This window comes from Perissodus microlepis, chromosome 23 (assembly GCF_051167445.1).
Source record: "Perissodus microlepis isolate ML-2025 ecotype Zambia chromosome 23, ASM5116744v1, whole genome shotgun sequence".
NCBI lineage: Eukaryota > Metazoa > Chordata > Actinopteri > Cichliformes > Cichlidae > Perissodus > Perissodus microlepis.
Window position 1 is genome coordinate 4,731,776 of NC_140482.1, and position 26,359 is coordinate 4,758,134.

The 26,359-nt window shown below is 41.7% G+C and overlaps 1 protein-coding gene and 1 long non-coding RNA gene across 2 annotated transcripts; one reads left to right on the forward strand and one right to left on the reverse strand.

The window, feature by feature from the left end:
* The first annotated feature begins 1,267 nt into the window (after positions 1-1,267).
* On the forward strand, positions 1,268-23,236 carry LOC146360798 (uncharacterized). Its single transcript, XM_084921349.1, has 2 exons — positions 1,268-3,776; positions 20,100-23,236. The coding sequence occupies exons 1-2, from the start codon at positions 1,443-1,445 to the stop codon at positions 22,509-22,511; spliced, it is 4,746 nt and encodes a 1,581-aa protein (XP_084777475.1). The 5' UTR covers positions 1,268-1,442; the 3' UTR covers positions 22,512-23,236.
* LOC146360799 (uncharacterized) lies at positions 9,526-15,489 on the reverse strand. The gene is made up of 2 exons (XR_014799453.1): positions 9,774-15,489; positions 9,526-9,694 (listed from the first exon to the last, which is right to left on the reverse strand). It is a non-coding gene; the product is annotated as an uncharacterized LOC146360799 (long non-coding RNA).
* Positions 23,237-26,359: the final 3,123 nt, after the last annotated feature.

Here is a 26,359-nt window from a genome sequence, read left to right on the forward strand (position 1 = left end):
CCCTTAAATAAACAGGCAGCCTTAAAGTGTGAAATAGTCACTTGTCTACTGTCTCAGTGGCTGATAGTGCCCCACAGGCCTCAATGTGAGCTTGAAGCCATTATGTTTAAATTGTTTAATGATAAACAGATTTTGAATGAAAGGAGGAAACTTCGGTAGCACAAAAAAGTGCCTATTCTTTGTTCCCATATGGTTCAGTCATATTACCGTCATTTCCCCCTAAGGTGTTCCCAAAGACACCAGGTTAATACTTGAAAAAGCTGCAGCAATACACAAAAATATCATCAATATTCTGTTTACTTGGTGACAACGTCGCTTTTAGCCTTCAATCAGAAAGCCTGACGTTGGCTAGTTAAGCATCGGGCTAACGTTTAACGCTTTCACTTGAGGGAAGTAACTCGTATTACTGCTACTGCTGTGTAATCTTGGTTAAATTCACAGCATATTCTACAAGTTACCCTGCAATAACTAACTGTTAGAATAGCGGCACCGTATTGTATCGCACTGAGTGCACTTCAATCCTTTATCCCGCGAGTTTGCTAGCTAGCAAAATAATAATACCAATTTTTTTAAAAATAACATGTGTAACGTACACACTCGAGAAAATTATTTACTAGTACTTACGCAACTCCCCCGTTGTGAAAACGTACAAATCCTTCTTGTATTTTTCGTTTTCCAGCAAACACTCATTAAAACGGCCTCCAGGCACATTAGTGCACTCACCCCCGACTGATCAGGGAGGGGGTGGGGGGTCACACATTGAAACAGACTAACGTGCAGAGGTACAGCCCAGGCAGAGAAATGTTGCTTTTAGACTTTGCGACTCATTTTATTTCTCTATCTGATAAGAAACTATTCAATCAGATAGTTATTTGTGGTGAATGAAATACGGTTACAGTTTCAAGAAGTTTTAAGCACCAAATCCGAAATCCAAGCACTGCAATATTAAAATCCAATTCAATTTCTTGTTTGCTCCGAAATCTACGACATGACTATATACAGAAAAGCTTGACATGGTATGCAAAAAACCCCGAAAACAATACAAATACATGAACAAAAAATGTTTTAACTGTCAGTTATGTCATTTTAAAATTTTCCAAAACTGACATTTTCTTTGACTGACTGATATTAAATTGATTAGGGTCAAATTTAGTGTGAACAATATTACACAAACAAGCACGTGTGTACGCATGCGCACATATTAGAATCGCTTCGATCGCTTCGAGTGGTAACTTTTCTTCGATCCTTTCTGACGTCATAACTTTGCTTTGATCCCAAAACCCATAAATAGGAGCGCTCACCTGTTACTTTATGCTTAACGGACGTTGACCTGCAGCAACTAAAACCCTTTCGAGAAGTTTTGAGAGCAATTTACAGGAGAAACCAAAACAAGTTCAGTTTTGTTTCTCACCAATTTACAGCGCAAACAGACACATTACACCATGTCAGCCAACCCATCCTTCGGCTCAGATGAGCTTGAAATATCTAAAGGGACCATTTTGGGAGATCACCACGTGGTGGAGGCTTTCCTTGGAGAAGGAAGCTTTGGTGTCGTAACGAAATGTCGCGATACAAAAAAGAACCAAACTGTTGCTATCAAAGTCAACAAAAGCGACCCTGAAATTCTGCTCCAGGCAAAACTGGAACTTTTCATCCTGGAGCAGCTACGACGCTTGGATCCAGACAGGTGCAACATTGTCGAATGGAACGGCTATTTCCTCGATGGAGAGCGCATTTGCTTGAATTTCGAACTCCTCGACCAAAGCCTGTCAGACTACATAGGGGACCGGAATAACCAAGGTCTCCCAATGAGAGAAATCAGGCCAATTTTGCATCAGCTCGCAAATGCTCTGTTCCACCTGGGTTCTGTGGGAATAGTTCATGCTGACCTCAAACCTGTCAACATCATGGTTGTGAACCGCAGTGAGTCTCCTGTCAAAGTCAAACTTATAGACTTTGGCATCGCATGTCCTGCTTCTGCAGTGATTCCTGGTGGTGCTGTGGGGACAATTGGTTATTGTGCCCCTGAGATTATGCTTGGCACTTCATATGATGAAGCAATTGACATGTGGTCTCTGGGGCTGGTAGCTGTGGAGCTTGCTACAGGGGTGCCTCTCTATCCTGGGGAAGACGATTATGATGTTTTGAAATTCATAATTGAAACTCAGGGTCAGCTACCAGATCATCTTCTAGAGTCTGGCTTGTACACTGACTGCTATTTCATCGAGGATAACTACAACGAACAGCGCTGGACATTTAAGACCCCAGAACAATTTCAATACGAGACAGATTATCGATCCAAGGAAACTCGATCGATAAAACTTAAGTGTCTCGATGACCTCGAACAACTGCTGAGAGTTAGGCGAGGACCGGAAAACGGCCAAACATTATTTGTAAGGCTAATCAAAGAAATGTTGGCCTTGGATGCAAATCGGCGCATAACACCCTCGGAGGTTCTGAAGCATCCCTTTTTCGACCCTCGCCTCTCAAGGAGAACCCCCTGCACTGACATGAATAGCACAGGGGGAGAACTCCTTGTGCTCTCTCAGCAGCCTTCGAGCTGGAGAAGTCATGGATCGCAAAAATTCAGCTGCAGTTTCCAAAACTCAGTTGAATTTCCTCAAAAAGGAGACATCAACACCTCAGCCAACCCATCTGCCTCTGAAGATGATCTTCAAATAACGGAAGGGACCATTTTAGGAGATCACCACGTGGTAGAGGCCTTCCTTGGAGAAGGAGGCTTTGGTTTGGTAACCAGATGTCGCGATACAAAAAACAAAAAAACTGTTGCTATTAAAGTCAACAAGAGCGACCCTGAAATTCTGCTCCAGGCAAAACTGGAAATTTTCATCCTGGAGCAGCTACGACGCTTGGATCCAGACAGGTGCAACATTGTCGAATGGAACGGCTATTTCCTCGATGGAGAGCGCATTTGCTTGAATTTCGAACTCCTCGACCAAAGCCTGTGGGACTACATTGGGGACCGGAATAACCGAGGTCTCCCAATGAGAGAACTCAGGCCAATTTTGCATCAGCTCGCAAATGCTCTGTTCCACCTGGGTTCTGTGGGAATAGTTCATGCTGACCTCAAACCTGGAAACATCATGGTTGTGAACCGCAGTGAGTCTCCCGTCAAAGTCAAACTTATAGACTTTGGCCTCGCATGTCCTGCTTCTGCAGTGATTCCTGGTGACCGTGTGGGGACGGTTGGTTATTGTGCACCTGAGGTTATGCTTGGCATTCCATACGATGAAGCAATTGACATGTGGTCTCTGGGGCTGGTAGCTGTGGAGCTTGCTACAGGGGTGCCTCTCTATCCTGGGGAAGACGATTATGATGTTTTGAAATTCATAATTGAAACTCAGGGTCAGCTACCAGATCATCTTCTAAAGTCTGGCTTCTACACTGACTGCTATTTCATCGAGGATAACTACAATGAACAGCGCTGGACATTTAAGACCCCAGAACAATTTCAATACGAGACAGATTATCGATCCAAGGAAACTCGATGGATAAAACTTAAGCGTCTCGATGACCTCGAACAACTGCTGAAGGTTAGGCGAGGACCGGAAAATGGCCAATCATTATTTGTAAGGCTAATCAAAGAAATGTTGGCCTTGGATGCAAATCAGCGCATAACACCCTCGGAGGTTCTGAAGCATCCCTTTTTCGACCCTCGCCTCTCAAGGAGAACCCCCTGCACTGATATGAATAACACAGGGGGACAAAACCTTGTGCTCTCTCAGCAGCAATCATCGTTTGGGTGGCCAGAATTCTAGGGGAGCTAGAAATTCTTGTGGAAAAAAAGCCCAAAACAATAACATCAACAAAAACAACCAATGAATATGGTCTTAAACTTGGGCACAATTTGGCTTGAAATCCATCAACTAATCTCTCAATATTCAAAGCGGAGCAGCAGACAACTTACCATCACATCAGTCCTTCAATCAGACCTACAACAAACGTCTTCCTTCTCTCACCCCAACCGGTCGCAGCAGATGGCCGCCCCAACCTGAGCCTGGTTCTGCTGGAGGTTTCTTCCTGTAAAAAGGGAGTTTTTCCTTCCCACTGTCGCCAAAGTGCTTGCTCATAGGGGGTCATATGATTGTTGGGTTCTCTGTATGTATTATTGTAGGGTCTACCTTACAATAATACATACAGCCTTGAAGTGACTGGTGATGTGATTTGCTGCTGAATGAATTCGGAACTAATTGGAAATCTGAATATTAATTAAATAAACCTGCTTTGAGCATCAATTAATTGTTGTTTGAAATTCTTTATAAATATATAAATATAGTGCCACTCTTCTACTGTTTAAATTGCAACTGTTTAAAACTGACTAATTTATTCATACACTTGAGCATAAACACACGCACAGTAAATGGCCTGTATTTGTACAGCGCTTTACTTAGTCCCCAAGGACCCCAAAGAGCTTTACACTACATTCAGTCATTCACACATTCACACACTGGTGATGGCAGCTACATTGTAGCCACAGCTGCCCTGGGGCGCACTGACAGAGGCGAGGCTGCCGGACACTGGCGCCACCGGGCCCTCTGACCACCACCAGTAGGCAACGGGTGAAGTGTCTTGCCCAGGGACACAACGACCGAGACTGTCGGAGGCGGGGCTCAATCTGGCAACCTTCCAATTACAGGATGAACTGCGAACTCTTGAGCCACGATTGCCCTATATACACATATACTTTACAGTACTAGTCAGTGCTTACATACTAGTTCTTTTCCCTACTTTTTCATGCTTACTGGTACAAATGCCTGTTACTAGAGTTAAATGCTATCAATGTATTCTCACAGTTATGGAACTGTCAAATGCATACAAAATAACGCTCACGTAAACATAACTGTGCACTAGTTTGCCCTTATTGCTGCAGTTTGTTTCAAATCACTTTGAATAAAGCTCAGCTTCTCTCAAGCCCTCTCTTACTATCTCTCACTCTCTCTCTCTCTCTCTCTCTCACACACACACACACACACACACACACACTATGTAACGTTTCAGCAAGAAAATACCCCCCCTCCCCCCCACAGTGACACCACCACCACTAGTCTGCACAGCTGACATGAGGCAGCATGGATCCATCCTTTCATGCTATTTATGCCAAATTCTGACCCGACCATCTGCATGTCAGAGCAGAAATCAAACTCATCAGACCAGGCAACATTTATCCAATCTACTCATGTCAAATTTTGAGAACTGTAGTGAAACACTGCCATCTGCTGGACTCGAATAACAAAGACGCTGCTTTGACGGGTGAGGGAGTTTCAACAAGTCTGCAACGACTCAAGCATCAAACTACAGAACTATTGTAGCGGACATGGTGCTCTAATGGCTCCATTAACGCAGGTCAGAAAGGATCAAACATATCAATAAATTATAAAACACAAAACGTGTTTCTCTGCATTCTTTGGTTGGAACAAATGGTTGTATGAGCTACGGTTGCCTTCCTATCAGAGATTTTTCTCTGACCGTTGACATCAATAAGGCAGTTTTTCCAAGAGAACTGCCTTTCACTGGATATTTTCTCTTTTTTGTCACCGAAAAGGGTGTCTGTGTTACTTCTTGTCTTATATATATTGTCTCTGTTTTCCTCTGTCCTTTGTCAGAGTGTCTGTTCACCTACCCCCTGTGTCTCCATATTCCCAGTGTTCAAGGTTTCCGAGTGTTTTCCCAGTTTAGGTTTTCATGGTTGGTTCTGTTTGCTACTCAGCCAGAATAAACAGCTCGCTCTTTTAAAAAGTAGGCTCCAGAATGGATGATGGGATGTTCGCATGTCTTTATGTAACACTGAGTGTGCTGAACTAAAGGTAGGCCTAGTTTCATTTTCATGGTCATTATTATCAAGACAATGATTACGCCTTATTCTGATTATTTCTCCCTTTTGGAGGTGTAACATTTACATGAGGGGTGTAGGAACATTTCCCCCTAAATATTTTTAGATACATTTTTGTTGAAGTCACTGTTTTTGTCGTATTGATGATAATGCAGCTCAAATAAATACTTTTAAATAAAAGAATAACCGATCAAAGTGCTCAGTGGTGAAACTGTAACTCTTTCAGAGTTTGACAGCTGGACAAGTGATGCCGTATTTAAAGAAACATGAGATGAGTGCAGCATATTATCTGAACAGAGATCATTCAATGAGCAAGAATAAACACTGAAAGAGAAACACTTCACTGTTGATTATCATATGAAGTCTAATGAAAGCTGTTAATCTGTTAATATCCTGTTAATCTGCATACAGCAAATACAGAACATGCGACTTTAAAGCATCCAGCAAAGTGATAACTGTCCTCTGCCCACTAAGTAGTGACTCTACAAAAGATTATTTTCAATATCATCTTTATATTATATTTATATTATATTTAGTTATTCTCCAGCGCAACAATGTAAGGAGCTCTGTGATTGGTTAGGAAAGGACAGACTGGCCACCTCGATTTTTCTTCACTGCACATTGATCCATAGCTTTGCTCTGTAAAGGCTAACAACGTGCTTTTGCTTTACAAAGACATTTAGCGTCGGTATTCACTCTCTTAAAATGCCACTGAACACTGGAGTGAAATGGAGCCCTGATCCTCAGAGTTTTATTGTTCCTAACATTTCTTATAGATAGCACAGATAGTGCCCCACTGCAGTAATCACTCATGTCTAGATATTCCTGTTAAAAGGGAGTTTTTCCTCCCCACTGTAACATGGCAAACATAGCAAACGGATAATCCAGCTGAAGCTTCAGACAGCCGTCAGACAGTGAAACACTGCCATCTGCTGGACTCGAATAACAAAGACGCTGCTTTGACGGGTGAGGGAGTTTCAACAAGTCTGCAACGACTCAAGCATCAAACTACAGAACTATTGTAGCGGACATGGTGCTCTAATGGCTCCATTAACGCAGGTCAGAAAGGATCAAACATATCAATAAATTATAAAACACAAAACGTCTCTTATTGCCCAGGGCTCAGGAAGTGAGTGTGTTCCTTATAGCCTATTAAACCTTAGCAGGTTATTTTGATGTGTTACAGATGAAACAGCTATCCAGTAACATTCAGCTACAAAAATGCTTTTTTATCATTACTTTTTTACAGCTTCGCACTTTTACACAAGTTTTATCATCAGTGTCACAATGGCTGCTGCTAAAATTGAGTACAAGATATTTGTTGGCCTGATTAAAAGGTCTTGATGCGTGCTCAATCATCCAGGGAAGTAAATCTCCAAAAGTTGATTCTGTTCTTCTGGACGTAGCGTTTTCAGTCAGAGAAACCAGCCGACTGAAGGAACAATGGGCTGGGAGGTCAGTTCCTTAATCATGATTATGCAAATTCTCATGACCATTGATCAACAACCACTGATCAATGGTCTTGAGTACCATTTACAGAGAGTTGGAGAACAGCTGCAATCACAGCTTTGTAAGATGGTGACAGATGTACCCTTAGGCCCCCTCCTCGATTCAGAGAGGGTCTTTCCCTTTTCACGTAAATGGCCTCCTTGACTCCGCCCTCAAACCAGCGTTCATTGCAGTTATTGTTGACAATCATATTGTATCGTGTAACCATCCAGCTCACATATTAAATGTAAATGTAAATGATTTGTTGAACTCAAGACATGATGAATGTTCCTGCATTAAAACACATCCAGCCTAGTGTTCTCACTCTCCCTAAATGGATCTGTTACATTAGTGATATATGGGAGTTGTGTTTCAGTCTTTTCCACATGAGGACATTTACATTTAGTTTTTGCTTTACTGATGAGTGGCTGGTTAACCTGCAGTGGTTGAAGTATGTGTCGGTCGTCTGGAAGAGTAGGTGTAGAAGACGTCTTTAATGAATGTAATGCTCTGAAGGTGTCAGTGATTACTGTGAATTCATTATAAAAGTGCATTTCAGTGAATAAAGTGAATAAAGACAGGCCCTCATGGTGAAGCTCAGGTGTCCATAAAGTGTAACAGGAGAGCTTTGTCATACTTTCAGATATTTTACATGAGCCCGTCTTTCAAAAAATAAATAAATAAATAAATAAATAATTCATTCATCCACAGGTAGCACAATGCTCATATCTGAAAGTAAACTCTGATATATATCCCCGACTAGGGTTACTACTAAATAAAGGATCGCCCCAAAATGACTAAATATATAAAGACACTCTCCAGAAGAAGTTAAAGGGATTTTGTTTATTGTACAAGCAATATCTTCATAAGAATTACAAATTCTGCAGACATATTACCTTCTTACTGAACCTGAATAACTCACACACAGACGTGTCTGCTGCTTATCTTTGTTCAAACATGATGTTTTATCTTCTCTTCAAAACACATTACTCATCTTTCTGGCATCATGTTACATGAAAACACCTGCATTCTACCTGTGTCATTGTACCACAAAGACAATGATTGCAACACTGTGCTTGCAAAATAGAAGAAATAAGACGACCAGCAAATACATAAAAGATGGTAAAAGTGATTCCATCTTTGTGTCTCCTCCCATTGTTTCCCCAGTCTGTCTAGTTCCCATATTCCCAGGACACCGCTGGACAACAAGTGGGTATTCCAAGACTGAGAGACAGCCAGAGTTGGCAAAAGATCAGACATTCTCTACTTAAGTAGAAGTAAAAATACTATTGTTCCAGTGAAAGTTAAAGTACTGATTCAACTTCATTACTCAGTTAAAGCAAAAAAGTACAGGCTCGAAGCGCTTACAGAGAAAAGCATACAACAGAATACAACAGAATGCTGTTCGCGGCAGTAACACACACTTGGAGGAGAGGCTCCAGCCGTCCATTCCAGCCCTATCCCTAACATTAACTCTAACCATAACTTTAACCTTAACCCTATCAGGTCTTGTTTTACAAAGCGATTCATGATTAGAACAAAAAACACATTTACACATACCGATGATTTGTCACATAGCATCGTTACCTGTTGGGATGAGAACGTGTTGTTTCCAGAGCACCACAAATTGGGGTTTCTGTAGCTCAGGTAGGAAACCTACTAATCAGAAAGTTGCTGGTTCAATCCCCGCCTGCTCCAGCCTGCATGCCAAATATCCTTGGGCAAGACACCAACCCCAAGTTGCTCTCCGATGCATCCATCGGGAGGATGAATGCGTATTACTGTTAGATAGAAAGCACTTACAGAGAAAAAGCATAGAAAAAAGTGAGTGCATGAATGAGGCAAGTTGTAGAGAGTAGAAAAGTTTTATACAAGAACCAGTTCATTTACCGTTATATTTTAGTTTTATTTTCAGTTCTGTACTTTTTACATGTAATATTGATTCATTAGATTGACTACATGTATTACACCTAACTTGCGGACAGCAAATTTAAATAACTGTAGTAATTTATTTTCAGCATCTGAAATATTTATTTCGTTTGTTTTTTGTTTTCTTTTTGGCTCCTGATATTAGTCAACTACTATTTGTCAATGTTGAACTAATAATGAATCTAAGAAAAGGTATTTGTCACGGTTGGCCAGCGTCAACCGTGGGGATGTGAGGAAGGAGGAGCCAGGCACGGAGCTCTGAATGCAAGCAGTGCGTTTATTTACAGTGAATGGAAAATAACAATAAATCCGCAGTGCGTTCCCGACTCCCGTGAAATGTCCTCTTCCCAGTGCTAGTGTTCCTTGTCTCCGCTCCTCAGTGTCTGAGCACCCCGTGCTCGCTGCCCTCTCGTCTCCACGCTTCTCCTGGGGAGATAACAAACAGGCAGCCGTAAGACACATACAATGCGGCAGACTATCCGTACTGACTGGCCGAGAGACTAACGTGAAGTCACGCAATGATCCAGCGTCAGAGAGAGCGCCACCGCATTCTTAAGTAGCTCCTCCGACAAGGCTTGATCAGCTGTGTGATGGTCTTCAGGTGTGGCCAACCACCTGGCAGGGCCACACCCACCAGGCCTGAAGGTGCCTGTAAACAGGTGCTCTCAGAAACACCGGCATCCACACACACACACACACACACACACACACACACACACAGATATACCTGCAAGCAGGGAGAACGAGGGACAGCACACCAAAAACACACATGTCCATAACTGCTCAGGGACCCTGGGTCGTTTAGACTCCTGAGCTGTGCACGAGGGGTCGACCAGCCACTGGAAGGCCGGGCACTCGTTTTCAACCGTAATATACCTGATGTGCTCAGGTAACCTGTAGCGCCATGAAACCACTGTCACACCAGGGCACATAAAAAATGATGCTTTAAGAGACTGATGGGATCGGGCAGCAGGGAAAACATCCACAAAATGCTACCTTCAGTTTGACTCCCTAAGACTACCTAAATTAAGTAGAGTCATTACATGCTTGTTAAAAGCAAACTCTCATATAGTTTTTAAATGTGCTTCTTTCATTACAATGACTAGATAAAGAATGTGGCACTGTCTCTATTTAACACTGGCTACCCCAAAATGTTTCCAAACCTACAACCGTAACTTTCACTGAGAGATTTTCAGATAAGGTTATTGAAGCTGTGGGGTTAATTTTTTAAGTAACATGAGACGAGAGGCAGCAGCATACATACAGAGCATCAGTGATAGAAAGCTAGGCTAACATAGGGTAGCTACCTCAGTCTCTCTGACTCAGAGAAAAAGGCTAGGAGCAAGAAGAAGCAAGAAGATGCAATCACAGAACAAACTGTGTAAACACACAGAGGGTCTTATAGTCCTGTTTGAGTGGGACCGGTTAAAATAACAAAAAACTAATTGCATGTTGTAAAAGTCAAATTCTGTGACTGAGTTAGAAAATTCAAAAGTTATGAGACATATGAGATTTGAGAATTGTTTAACACATAACTGCAGTACATACATCTCTATCCTACAATCACTGCTATCAATATATCAGCAATCATGACATAAACAAATAACAAAATTAAGCTGTTTTTTTTTAACAGACTAAAATCTTGCGGCACTTCCAAGGTCCACCTGTTCAAGGAGAAACATGTATAGGCCCATCTCAAGTGCCAGTGAACATCTAAATGATTCAGGGAAGACTTTGGAGAAAGTGCTGTGGGGAGATGAAACGAAATTCCAATTATGTGGCTTTAACTGACCTTTTGAAATAGGAGTGTGATGCAAAAAATAGCATCCCCGCAGTCAAGCAGAGAGATGGAAACATTATGATGTGGGCTACAGGACGACTTAGTCGGGGTTCCAAGCAGTCAGGAAATGTGACATCGTCAGACTGCATGCCACGGATTGGCTTGTCAGTCGCGGCACTCAATGAGTCATGAGACGGTGTCTTTCACTAAAATGAAAACTGCAGTTTTTTTAAAACCCTGCAACAAGGCAAATAGCTGCACAACACCGTGGTTTCCAAGTGTGACAAAAAGCCACAGATACATCATCGCTGCGACGTCTTCCTTTGTTGTGGCATTCGTGTTGCTTATAAATGACAACATGGACATCGGGCCGCTTTGCTGTAATGACCCCACGCACATTAGGTGGTACTTGATTGTAATGGAAAATGAGTTGAGTCACAGCAAGCTGATCTGAGTATGTACTAATGGAGAAGTGCTATAAGATCACGCAGTGGTCTAGTCAGTCTCCAATTCAATTCAATTCAATTTCTTTATTGTCCCACAAGGGGAAATTAGTTTAGCAGCAGGAGGATAAAAATAAACAGAACAATACAATAAAATAATAATGACAATAATAATGATAGAAAGTTCAAGGACAGTTATTTGCCATTTAGGAGACAAGACGCAGTAGGGATAAAAGAGACCTGGAGTCTTTGAGTCCTCCTCACAGGTACTCTAAAACGGCGGCCGGAAGGCAACAACTCAAACTCACTGTGAAGTGGATGGTTCACACAATTAATAATAGAATGAGCCTTTCTAAGCACATTTCTATTGTAAATGGCCAAAAGTCCATCTTGCCAGCGCCCTGAAATTTTGCTAGCAGTTTTTACCAGAAGTCCCAACCGATTCTTATTCTTCACCGTCAGGTTACCAAACCAGGCAGCGATACAAAAGGACATCACAGATTCGATAAAACTTCTATAAAACAAGGACAACATCTCAGATGAGACATTAAAAGATCTCATTTTCCTTAAAAAGAACAGTCTTTGTTGAACTGTTTTAGTAGTGGCATCAGCATGAGATTCAAAACACAGTTTATGGTCAAGTACCACACCTAGATATTTATAACTCTCAACGATCCCAATATCGGCAGTTTTAATGATAGTAGGTGATGAGCTATAAGAGGACTTCCTAAAATCAATAATCATGTCTTTAGTTTTTGACACATTAAGTGAAAGGAAGGACTCATCACACCAATTCACAAAATCATCTACAACCTGTCCATGGCCTGACTCGTCCCCCACTAGAAGACTGACGATTACTGTGTCGTCAGCAAACTTCAGGATGTGTCTGTTCGTGAATTTGCTGCAACACTCATTTGTGTACAGAATGAACAGAAGGGGAGAGAGGCAGCAACCCTGGGGTGATCCAGTAGAGGAGGAGAGCACATCAGAAAATACATGATTCACCCTCACACATTGTGACCTATTGATCAGAAAGTCTGTCACCCAGCCGACCAGACTAGTGTCAAGCTTGAAATGATTGTAAAGCCTGTCAGCAAGTAAGAAGGGTTGAATTGTATTAAATGCAGATGAAAAGTCAGCAAATAATAATCTTGCATGGGTGTGGGGGGCCTCAAGATGCTTATACAAAAGATGCAGGAGTGTGACAGCAGCATCCTCCACACCTCTCCCTGCTCTATAGGCGAACTGGAAGGGGTCAAGATGGTGTTCAACCTGCATTAAAATCTCCTTCTTAATTATCTTCTCAAATGTCTTCATCACTAAAGAAGTCAGAGCCACAGGCCTAAAATCATTCAGCGCCTTAGGAGAACTGCCCTTAGCAACAGGAACAATGACAGCTTGTTTCCCAATCTTAGGTACCGTCTGTAGCTCTAAAGAAAGTGAGAAGATATAGTGAAAAATCCCACTCAGCTGATCAGCACAAGTTCTCAGTACCTGTCCACAGATGTTGTCAGGTCCAGGACTCTTGCTTTTGGTGTGTCTAAAAAGATTAGCTACCCCCGTCTCATCAATACAAATTGATGGGGGAGTGATAGTCTTTTCCCTCAGTGTGCTGGTCTGCCTAGAACAGTCAAAGTTCTCAAAACGAAGGTAAAAACTGTTAAGACTGTCTGCCAGATGTTTGTCAGAGGTAAACCCTTCTAAGGTAATGCTACTTTTACCTTTCGTGTGTAGCCCTGCCATTGTTTTCATACCAAGCCAAGCTCTTTGGAGGTTGTTACTGCTGAGTTCTGCCTCAATCTTATTTCTGTACCTCATCTTGGCGATCTTTATTGCAGCCCTCACCTCCTTCCTCAATATTCTCATAGTGGGAACGTCTCCCTCGTTAAAAGCAATTTTCCTTTTAAGAATCAGATCCTTAATATCTTTAGAGAGCCACGGTTTGTTATTAGGGAAAGTCTTAAATTCTCTGACTGGAACCACAGAGTCTTTGCAAAAAGAGATGTAGCTACACACCACATCAGTGAGTTCATCCAAATCAGAAGTGCTCTCTTGAAACAAGGACCAGTCAGTGCAATCAAAACACCCCTGAAGGGCAACACAACTGTCTTTTGTCCAGACATTAGTCCGCTTCACACAGGCCTTCTCCCTCCTAATCACAGATCTGTAAGCAGGGAGGAGATGAATAACATTGTGATCCGAAGAACCTAGCGCAGGTCCGGCCACAGACTTATATGCCCCCTTAATCGGTCCATAACACAAATCCAGCGTTTTGTTATTCCTTGTAGGACAAGTGACATATTGAAAGAAATTGTTCAGTGATTTCTTAAGATTACATTGTTAAAATCACCAAGAATAAAATTAGGAGCATCCGGTGAGAGAGTCTGCAGATTGTGTACCACTTTAAAAATGGCGTCGGCAGCAACTTTAACGTCAGCTTTAGGATGAATGTAAACAACAGTGACAAAAATTTGAGGGAACTCCCTCGGTAAGTAAAAAGGCCTGACAGATACTGAAAGGAGCTCGATGTCAGGAAGACACAACCGCTCCCGCACAGTAAAGTTATTACACCAGCCCTGGTTGATATACAAACATACCCCTCCTCCGTGAGATTTGCGTGTTACTCCACAGTTCCGATCCAATCTGACAGGGGTCCCAAAGCCGCTGATTTGCAGTGAAGTGTCACTGTCCATATCGGTCAGCCACGTCTCGGTAAGCGCCATCAGACAAGCCTCCCTGTATTCCCGTAGATGAAGCACATTTCCTTGTAATTCATCCGTTTTGTTCCTAAGAGATTGGACATTGGCCAGAATCATAGAAGGCAGAGGAACACGACTCTTCCTCCGAAGTTTTCTTACACGCTGACGCACGCCGCCTTTCTTTCCGCGTTTTCTCAAGTGGCGGGGCTTTCCAAAATTAGTCTTTGACCGGGAAAATAAATCCTCACCAAGAATCACATCTGTCCGAGCATTAGAAGAGTCGTACATAGACAAACAGGACCACCGTAATCCAAGTAGTTCCTCGCGTGTATAAGTGATTGTCAGTGAGAGTGAATGACTCCAGGTGAATATCGCCAACAACAATAAAACTAAGGTGTAGAAGATCTCCATCTCGGCAAAATAAACTTCATAAAAAGTTAAAACCACGGTTAAGAACAGAGTTAAAACAAAGGTAAAAACAAAAAGAAAAAGAGAAAGAAAATGCCAATAAACACCTGCTGCAGGTCGCCACAAGAGCAGCGCCCTCTCACAGCTGATCCACCTCCAGACATCAGTAATGTAGAAAATCTGTGGAGGGAGCTGAAGTTTCAACTTTCCAAGTGGCAGTCAAGAAACTTAAAGGATTTAGAGAGTTTCTGTAAGGAGCAGAGGGTTAATGTTTGTGTGTCCTCACTGTAAAGACTGCAGGTTACTGGAGCGTGTCGTGTCATGTTTCCTGTTGCTCTGAGGTGCATCCAACAAATACACAAATCATTTACCACTAATAATAACACCTCCCCCACTTAAGTGTGTTCAACAGGAAGCTAAAAGTTGTTAGCTGTTAAAGTGTTCAAAAAACAGCAGGAGCTCGGTGTGAGGCCACAGTGGGCCAAAAAACACACACAAGATGACCTCCAGCAAGGACAAAATGTATCTGGACGTCTCTGTGAGCATCTGTCTCACTGTGTAAGTGTAGCACAGTGTCTGTGTGTGCATGGCTGGGGAAGAGAGACAGCACAACTGAAAGCCAGCACTCAGACGAGGACCCGGTGCATCGTCTGTCTCATCTCAGCCAGTTTACTTACAAACTCTTTAAGTTTGAATTTTAAAGCCGACAATGTGCACAGGGCAGTGATATTTAAAATGAAGGTAAACTATTCCAATCTCTGGAGCCCCAATTGTGTATCTCACACACACACAGTCCTGAATTCATTACTGAAGTCTCATCCAGACGTTCAATGTGTACACAAAGGAATTCTTCGGCAGGAGGTGAAAGAAAATGGCCCACAAGTTAATCCAAAATGATGGTTTTATCAACAATGGCCACCAGCGGTGATTTTGGCACCTGTGACAAGGTTGAAAAGAGCTGTGGGTAATTTGGTCTCACAAAATGCAGCGCACACACACACACACACACACACACACACACACACACTCACTAAGTTCTCCTCCTGCCTTCAGCCCAACCGTTGAGCGCGATGACAAATAGAGCCGCAGAATTTTGCTGCTGTGTAATTAAATTGAGACGTGGGGTCAAAATTCCCACCTAGATTGAGTGAGATGAAATATAAATCGGCTCTCCTCTAACTGACTTTATAGAAATAATTACATAAGCTGCATTTATAACTGTTATTAAATAACAGCAGCACACGAGAACTAAAGTGTAATCCCAGCACATTTCGCTTCGCTTGCACCGATTCTTTAGAGATGACGACTGTGGTGGGTAATTAAGGGCAAACAATATACAAGTCGCGTGAAAAATGGAGGCCGCATTACCTTTCCAAAGCTTCCTTTCCCGATGGCCCGCAGTATCTGGAAGTGGTCAAAGTTTACTGTGGAGAAAATGAGAAGCAGTTAGTGAGAACGTGTCAGTTTGAGCTGAGCTATAAAACAGGGAACATGACATGTACAGCACTGTGCAAAAGTCTTGAGCCATCCCTCATTTGCTTCCAGGGATCCGGACTTCCCTGTAATCTTTAAAGTGGTATTAAGGAATAGCTCTCCAGGCTTTTTAAAGTGTTTCTGATTTTTAATCCAGGGCTTGGATTTGACCAGTTTTTGTCTGTTAAGACCCTTCACACTAATCTCTGAAACATTCAAACATAAACAGACACCTAAGTCACGGAAAGGACCAGAAAACTTAACAAAGAACCAATTTGAAATTGTATCTTTACACATTTACTTGCAGCCTATTGCAAAAAAACAAGACCCCACATCATTTGTTCTCACTTCTTTAGTTGAAGAATGCAGTTAATAACACCGTTAACACAGACTGACCTGGCAAAACATGAAAAAATAAGGGGGTGGTTCAAGACTTTTGCTCGGTACTGTATGAGAAATGGAAATGTGCACTTCACAATGTATCGCTGCACTTCGGCAGTACTGTGCAGATCAAATGTTTTTTTGAAAGAATTAAAAAGTCGGAGCGCAGTGGGAGAGAATAATGTGTGTGTTAGATAATGAAACGGGAAAGATTGAAAGGTGGAAATAATGAATCACAACAGTCAAAATGTGAAAAAACAAAAACATTTTCCCTGGAGGATCTGTACAGTGACACACCGTCACAGTATCGACGATTAGCAAGCAAAACAAAACCCCAGAAATAACATTTATTAAATGAAGACTCAGCTAAACCTTTTTAAACTTCACATCTGAATAACAAATAACACACGCAGCACATAGAAACAAATATCTAAAATGAGTTAGATCCCAGGAAGTTAGACACGCTTTCATAAGTTTTCTGATCGACTTTTACGAGATTAAATTTGAGCAAGTAAAGACATTTCACATGAAGCTCAGAGGCAGGAGAGTTGTACTTCAGAAAGACATCCAGCTCAGAGCGCTCAACTCATTCATCTTACTTTATTTTCCTATTTCAGTACGCATGATAACACAGCCAGATGTTTTCATTCATTGCCACTGAAGCAGATGCATGTGTGTGTTCTGCAGACTGATTGAATCCTTCTGTACGCAGCTTAAAATGAGTCCTGAGGAAAGAGGTTGAATGGAAGTGGTGAGGAAGAGTGTCATGTTTTTTTCCTCTGTAATAAATAAACTAAATAATAAGCACAAATATTTTTGTTTTCCAAATATATTTTTACGAGCGCTGAACATGTGATCAAGATTAGACGATAAATACAAGATTAATTTCACTATTCTGCTGTATTTCTACTTAACACCTACCTGACTCACTTTTGAATGAAATTAATGCAACGTGTGAGACTAATATTTTTAATCAGATCTTAATTTATGCAAAAATATCCATCATAGACCCCAGAAAAAAGCATGAAGAAAAAGAACACCCGATCCATGATATTAAAAAAGCCTTGATCATTAATAGCAAGTCTTTTTAATATCAACCAATAAGAGTAAAGTTAGCTTAAAGGCACAACCCCTGTTTTTCAGGCAGAGGAGAAAAAGAGGAGCTTCGTTTAAGATAAAGAAGCATGCAAAGCTACTCTAGTAGAGTCCAAGAATAAGAATATCATGTTGGAAATGAACATGAGGATGATCAAAACACATTCCCTCCAACAAATAAATACTATAGAGAGCGGAGCTGCTTCATCATTTTAAAAGAACAACGTCTTTGGCTGAGCACAAACACAAACGCTCAGGAATCAGATAAACCAACAACAGACAAGCTTTCTTCCAACAACTCAGAGTAAAGAGTAATGAGCTAACACTGAGTAACTGTTGGCCAGTAAAATCAACGGTTGCTAACTTTCACATGCAGCAGCTCATTAAGACACTTAAAATAAATTGAATTAAGACATTTAAATGTTGGTTGTATTTTCCTTCCCGATGCATGTGAAAGGTTAAGACTTACATCTCCAAATGTACTGGAACTGATTTGAACCAGAGGACTCAGCCACACTGTTACTATGTACTGCATAAACACGTTTACCGATGAAGGCAAATCAGACGCTGTCCTGACTGTGTGGCTAAATTTTGTGCTGAAAGCATCAAATCAATTGAATATGATTAACTTGCTATGAGAGTTTTTTAGTCCAAGTGTGACTTTTTCTGGGTTCATACACCTTTCAGGGTCAAATTCAAGCACTTTGTAAGCACGTTTAATGTCCATTTTCAAACTTTTCCAGCACATTACCATAAAAAGGATGCATATTTCACTTCGCATCACCTGAGTAAGACCACGTGAAAGGCCAAATGAATAAGTCTTCTCATCAGATATTGATGCTTCTTTCTTATGTGACACAAAAAACAGGAGGAGACAGATCTTTGCTTGTGTTGTTTTTTAAGTTCATTCATTCAAAACTAACTGTAAGACGCTTAACTACATTGCAGTCTGTGTTATTGTTGTAGACCTAATTATCACCTTTAAAGTGTTTGTGCTAATAACATCATGTAGAGTAAGACAGGCATAGAGAACAGCACTGACTGGGAGAGGCTTTGAACAGATGACATACTCAGATCAATTCAACACTTTAGACTTTAAAAATGCACAAGCGTCTTTCAAAAACCTATTTATTTAATCTATCATCATTGATATTATTATGTACAGTTATAATGTACTGTTCATCTCCCTTAAATAAACAGGCAGCCTTAAAGTGTGAAATAGTCACTTGTCTACTGTCTCAGTGGCTGATAGTGCCCCACAGGCCTCAATGTGAGCTTGAAGCCATTATGTTTAAATTGTTTAATGATAAACAGATTTTGAATGAAAGGAGGAAACTTCGGTAGCACAAAAAAGTGCCTATTCTTTGTTCCCATATGGTTCAGTCATATTACCGTCATTTCCCCCTAAGGTGTTCCCAAAGACACCAGGTTAATACTTGAAAAAGCTGCAGCAAGACACAAAAATATCATCAATATTCTGTTTACTTGGTGACAACGTCGCTTTTAGCCTTCAATCAGAAAGCCTGACGTTGGCTAGTTAAGCATCGGGCTAACGTTTAACGCTTTCACTTGAGGGAAGTAACTCGTATTACTGCTACTGCTGTGTAATCTTGGTTAAATTCACAGCATATGCTACACGTTACCCTGCAATAACTAACTGTTAGAATAGCGGCACCGTATTGTATCGCACTGAGTGCACTTCAATCCTTTATCCCGCGAGTTTGCTAGCTAGCAAAATAATAATACCAATTTTTTAAAAAATAACATGTGTAACGTACACACTCGAGAAAATTATTTACTAGTACTTACGCAACTCCCCCGTTGTGAAAACGTACAAATCCTTCTTGTATTTTTCGTTTTCCAGCAAACACTCATTAAAACGGCCTCCAGGCACATTAGTGCACTCACCCCCGACTGATCAGGGAGGGGGTGGGGGGTCACACATTGAAACAGACTAACGTGCAGAGGTACAGCCCAGGCAGAGAAATGTTGCTTTTAGACTTTGCGACTCATTTTATTTCTCTATCTGATAAGAAACTATTCAATCAGATAGTTATTTGTGGTGAATGAAATACGGTTACAGTTTCAAGAAGTTTTAAGCACCAAATCCGAAATCCAAGCACTGCAATATTAAAATCCAATTCAATTTCTTGTTTGCTCCGAAATCTACGACATGACTATATACAGAAAAGCTTGACATGGTATGCAAAAAACCCCGAAAACAATACAAATACATGAACAAAAAATGTTTTAACTGTCAGTTATGTCATTTTAAAATTTTCCAAAACTGACATTTTCTTTGACTGACTGATATTAAATTGATTAGGGTCAAATTTAGTGTGAACAATATTACACAAACAAGCACGTGTGTGCGCATGCGCACATATTAGAATGCTTCGATCGCTTTTGAGTGGTAACTTTGCTTCGATCTTTTCTGACGTCATAACTTTGCTTTGATCCCAAAACCCATAAATAGGAGCGCTCACCTGTTACTTTATGCTTAACGGACGTTGACCTGCAGCAACTAAAACCCTTTCGAGAAGTTTTGAGAGCAATTTACAGGAGAAACCAAAACAAGTTCAGTTTTGTTTCTCACCAATTTACAGCGCAAACAGACACATTACACCATGTCAGCCAACCCATCCTTCGGCTCAGATGAGCTTGAAATATCTAAAGGGACCATTTTGGGAGATCACCACGTGGTGGAGGCTTTCCTTGGAGAAGGAAGCTTTGGTGTCGTAACGAAATGTCGCGATACAAAAAAGAACCAAACTGTTGCTATCAAAGTCAACAAAAGCGACCCTGAAATTCTGCTCCAGGCAAAACTGGAACTTTTCATCCTGGAGCAGCTACGACGCTTGGATCCAGACAGGTGCAACATTGTCGAATGGAACGGCTATTTCCTCGATGGAGAGCGCATTTGCTTGAATTTCGAACTCCTCGACCAAAGCCTGTCAGACTACATAGGGGACCGGAATAACCAAGGTCTCCCAATGAGAGAAATCAGGCCAATTTTGCATCAGCTCGCAAATGCTCTGTTCCACCTGGGTTCTGTGGGAATAGTTCATGCTGACCTCAAACCTGTCAACATCATGGTTGTGAACCGCAGTGAGTCTCCTGTCAAAGTCAAACTTATAGACTTTGGCATCGCATGTCCTGCTTCTGCAGTGATTCCTGGTGGTGCTGTGGGGACAATTGGTTATTGTGCCCCTGAGATTATGCTTGGCACTTCATATGATGAAGCAATTGACATGTGGTCTCTGGGGCTGGTAGCTGTGGAGCTTGCTACAGGGGTGCCTCTCTATCCTGGGGAAGACGATTATGATGTTTTGAAATTCATAATTGAAACTCAGGGTCAGCTACCAGATCATCTTCTAGAGTCTGGCTTGTACACTGACTGCTATTTCATCGAGGATAACTACAACGAACAGCGCTGGACATTTAAGACCCCAGAACAATTTCAATACGAGACAGATTATCGATCCAAGGAAACTCGATCGATAAAACTTAAGCGTCTCGATGACCTCGAACAACTGCTGAAAGTTAGGCGAGGACCGGAAAATGGCCAAACATTATTTGTAAGGCTAATCAAAGAAATGTTGGCCTTGGATGCAAATCGGCGCATAACACCCTCGGAGGTTATGAAGCATCCCTTTTTCGACCCTCGCCTCTCAAGGAGAACCCCCTGCACTGACATGAATAGCACAGGGGGAGAACTCCTTGTGCTCTCTCAGCAGCCTTCAAGCTGGAAAAGTCATGGATCGCAAAAATTCAGCTGCAGTGTCCAAAACTCAGTTGAATTTCCTCAAAAAGGAGACATCAACACCTCAGCCAACCCATCTGCCTCTGAAGATGATCTTCAAATAACGGAAGGGACCATTTTAGGAGATCACCACGTGGTAGAGGCCTTCCTTGGAGAAGGAGGCTTTGGTTTGGTAACCAGATGTCGCGATACAAAAAAGAACCAAACTGTTGCTATTAAAGTCAACAAGAGCGACCCTGAAATTCTGCTCCAGGCAAAACTGGAAATTTTCATCCTGGAGCAGCTACGACGCTTGGATCCAGACAGGTGCAACATTGTCGAATGGAACGGCTATTTCCTCGATGGAGAGCGCATTTGCTTGAATTTCGAACTCCTCGACCAAAGCCTGTGGGACTACATTGGGGACCGGAATAACCGAGGTCTCCCAATGAGAGAACTCAGGCCAATTTTGCATCAGCTCGCAAATGCTCTGTTCCACCTGGGTTCTGTGGGAATAGTTCATGCTGACCTCAAACCTGGAAACATCATGGTTGTGAACCGCAGTGAGTCTCCCGTCAAAGTCAAACTCATAGACTTTGGCCTCGCATGTCCTGCTTCTGCAGTGATTCCTGGTGACCGTGTGGGGACGGTTGGTTATTGTGCACCTGAGGTTATGCTTGGCATTCCATACGATGAAGCAATTGACATGTGGTCTCTGGGGCTGGTAGCTGTGGAGCTTGCTACAGGGGTGCCTCTCTATCCTGGGGAAGACGATTATGATGTTTTGAAATTCATAATTGAAACTCAGGGTCAGCTACCAGATCATCTTCTAAAGTCTGGCTTCTACACTGACTGCTATTTCATCGAGGATAACTACAACGAACAGCGCTGGACATTTAAGACCCAAGAACAATTTAAATACGAGACAGATTATCGATCCAAGGAAACTCGATGGATAAAACTTAAGCGTCTCGATGACCTCGAACAACTGCTGAAGGTTAGGCGAGGACCGGAAAACGGCCAATCATTATTTGTAAGGCTAATCAAAGAAATGTTGGCCTTGGATGCAAATCAGCGCATAACACCCTCGGAGGTTCTGAAGCATCCCTTTTTCGACCCTCGCCTCTCAAGGAGAACCCCCTGCACTGATATGAATAACACAGGGGGACAAAACCTTGTGCTCTCTCAGCAGCAATCATCGTTTGGGTGGCCAGAATTCTAGGGGAGCTAGAAATTCTTGTGGAAAAAAAGCCCAAAACAATAACATCAACAAAAACAACCAATGAATATGGTCTTAAACTTGGGCACAATTTGGCTTGAAATCCATCAACTAATCTCTCAATATTCAAAGCGGAGCAGCAGACAACTTACCATCACATCAGTCCTTCAATCAGACCTACAACAAACGTCTTCCTTCTCTCACCCCAACCGGTCGCAGCAGATGGCCGCCCCAACCTGAGCCTGGTTCTGCTGGAGGTTTCTTCCTGTAAAAAGGGAGTTTTTCCTTCCCACTGTCGCCAAAGTGCTTGCTCATAGGGGGTCATATGATTGTTGGGTTCTCTGTATGTATTATTGTAGGGTCTACCTTACAATAATACATACAGCCTTGAAGTGACTGGTGATATGATTTGCTGCTGAATGAATTCGGAACTAATTGGAAATCTGAATATTAATTAAATAAACCTGCTTTGAGCATCAATTAATTGTTGTTTGAAATTCTTTATAAATATATAAATATAGTGCCACTCTTCTACTGTTTAAATTGCAACTGTTTAATACTGACTAATTTATTCATACACTTGAGCATAAACACACGCACAGTAAATGGCCTGTATTTGTACAGCGCTTTACTTAGTCCCCAAGGACCCCAAAGAGCTTTACACTACATTCAGTCATTCACACATTCACACACTGGTGATGGCAGCTACATTGTAGCCACAGCTGCCCTGGGGCGCACTGACAGAGGCGAGGCTGCCGGACACTGGCGCCACCGGGCCCTCTGACCACCACCAGTAGGCAACGGGTGAAGTGTCTTGCCCAGGGACACAACGACCGAGACTGTCGGAGGCGGGGCTCAATCTGGCAACCTTCCAATTACAGGATGAACTGCGAACTCTTGAGCCACGATTGCCCTATATACACATATACTTTACAGTACTAGTCAGTGCTTACATACTAGTTCTTTTCCCTACTTTTTCATGCTTACTGGTACAAATGCCCGTTACTAGAGTTAAATGCTATCAATGTATTCTCACAGTTATGGAACTGTCAAATGCATACAAAATAATGCTCACGTAAACATAACTGTGCACTAGTTTGCCCTTATTGCTGCAGTTTGTTTCAAATCACTTTGAATAAAGCTCAGCTTCTCTCAAGCTCTCTCTTACTATCTCTCACTCTCTCTCTCTCTCTCTCTCTCTCACACACACACACACACACACACACACACACACACTATGTAACGTTTCAGCAAGAAAATACCCCCCCTCCCCCCCACAGTGACACCACCACCACTAGTCTGCACAGCTGATATGAGGCAGCATGGATCCATCCTTTCATGCTATTTATGCCAAATTCTGACCCGACCATCTGCATGTCAGAGCAGAAATCAAACTCATCAGACCAGGCAACATTTATCCAATCTACTCATGTCAAATTTTGAGAACTGTAGCTTCAATTTCCTGTTCTTAGCTGACCAAAACGCTCTTCTGCATTCTTTGGTTGGAACAAATGGTTGTATGAGCTACGGTTGCCTTCCTATCAGACATTTTTCTCTGACCGTTGACATCAATAAGGCAGTTTTTCCAAGAGAACTGCCTTTCACTGGATATTTTCTCTTTTTTGTCACCGAAAAGGGTGTCTGTGTTACTTCTTGTCTTATATATATTGTCTCTGTTTTCCTCTGTCCTTTGTCAGAGTGTCTGTTCACCTACCCCCTGTGTCTCCATATTCCCAGTGTTCAAGGTTTCCGAGTGTTTTCCCAGTTTAGGTTTTCATGGTTGGTTCTGTTTGCTACTCAGCCAGAATAAACAGCTCGCTCTTTTAAAAGTAGGCTCCAGAATGGATGATGGGATGTTCGCATGTCTTTATGTAACACTGAGTGTGCTGAACTAAAGGTAGGCCTAGTTTCATTTTCATGGTCATTATTATCAAGACAATGATTACGCCTTATTCTGATTATTTCTCCCTTTTGGAGGTGTAACATTTACATGAGGGGTGTAGGAACATTTCCCCCTAAATATTTTTAGATACATTTTTGTTGAAGTCACTGTTTTTGTCGTATTGATGATAATGCAGCTCAAATAAATGCTTTTAAATAAAAGAATAACCGTTCAAAGTGCTCAGTGGTGAAACTGTAACTCTTTCAGAGTTTGACAGCTGGACAAGTGATGCCGTATTTAAAGAAACATGAGATGAGTGCAGCATATTATCTGAACAGAGATCATTCAATGAGCAAGAATAAACACTGAAAGAGAAACACTTCACTGTTGATTATCATATGAAGTCTAATGAAAGCTGTTAATCTGTTAATATCCTGTTAATCTGCATACAGCAAATACAGAACATGCGACTTTAAAGCATCCAGCAAAGTGATAACTGTCCTCTGCCCACTAAGTAGTGACTCTACAAAAGATTATTTTCAATATCATCTTTATATTATATTTATATTATATTTAGTTATTCTCCAGCGCAACAATGTAAGGAGCTCTGTGATTGGTTAGGAAAGGACAGACTGGCCACCTCGATTTTTCTTCACTGCACATTGATCCATAGCTTTGCTCTGTAAAGGCTAACAACGTGCTTTTGCTTTACAAAGACATTTAGCGTCGGTATTCACTCTCTTAAAATGCCACTGAACACTGGAGTGAAATGGAGCCCTGATCCTCAGAGTTTTATTGTTCCTAACATTTCTTATAGATAGCACAGATAGTGCCCCACTGCAGTAATCACTCATGTCTAGATATTCCTGTTAAAAGGGAGTTTTTCCTCCCCACTGTAACATGGCAAACATAGCAAACGGATAATCCAGCTGAAGCTTCAGACAGCCGTCAGACAGTGAAACACTGCCATCTGCTGGACTCGAATAACACAGACGCTGCTTTGACGGGTGAGGGAGTTTCAACAAGTCTGCAACGACTACAGGAACTATTAGAGCGGACATGGTGCTCTAATGGCTGCTTCATTAATGTAGGTCAGAAAGGATCAAACATATCAATAAATTGTGAAATACAAAAATTACTGTTTCACTGCACACACAAACCTTCTCTTATTAGCACAACACTGCCCAGGGCTCAGAGTGTATTCCTTATAGACTATTAAACCTTAGCATGTTATTTTAATGTCTTACAGGTGAAACAGCCAACCAGTAATCCTAACTGTAATTTAAAATATTCAGCTGCAAAAATGCTTTTAGCAAATAATTTTTTATGACTGCTGCTAAAATTCAATACTAGATTTTTGCTGGTCTGATTAAAAGGTTAAATGTAGAAGTTTTAGGATCATATATTAATACTTCCAAAACAATAAAGTTGTTGTAGAGAATCTATATTCATTATTGTTGCTCATCATGGAAAGACAAAGACATCAGACTCTGCTGAAAAATTTTACACCCTCCTACTCTCTGCACACAGCGGTCTGAGGGATCTTCCAGGATCGGGGATTTTATTTATTTTGTTCTTTTTGGTCTTCCTGGTTAGTAGGTTGTGATTTTCTACCTGTTGATCTCACATTTGAACATGATTTGCTCTGGAGCAGATTAGGTTCAAAGCATGAGTTGACCTGGCATTATGTCTTGGATTACAAAAAAATCCCACATTAAACCTTGAAGTTAGCCGGATAAGACAGCGTTCTGTTTCACAGTAAAGGCCTCAGAGAGTTGTTGCTAACCAAAGTCTATCTTGTACGGCCACGCAGCATCTAATGACGTTTTGTAACCTGCCACTACGAAGGAGCAGTGAAATGATTTCTGTTTTAGCGCACATACACTGTGTGCTGAGCAGTATAAGGACATTAAAGTGATGTTCATTGCCACTGAAGCAGATGCATGTGTGTGTTCTGCAGACTGATTGA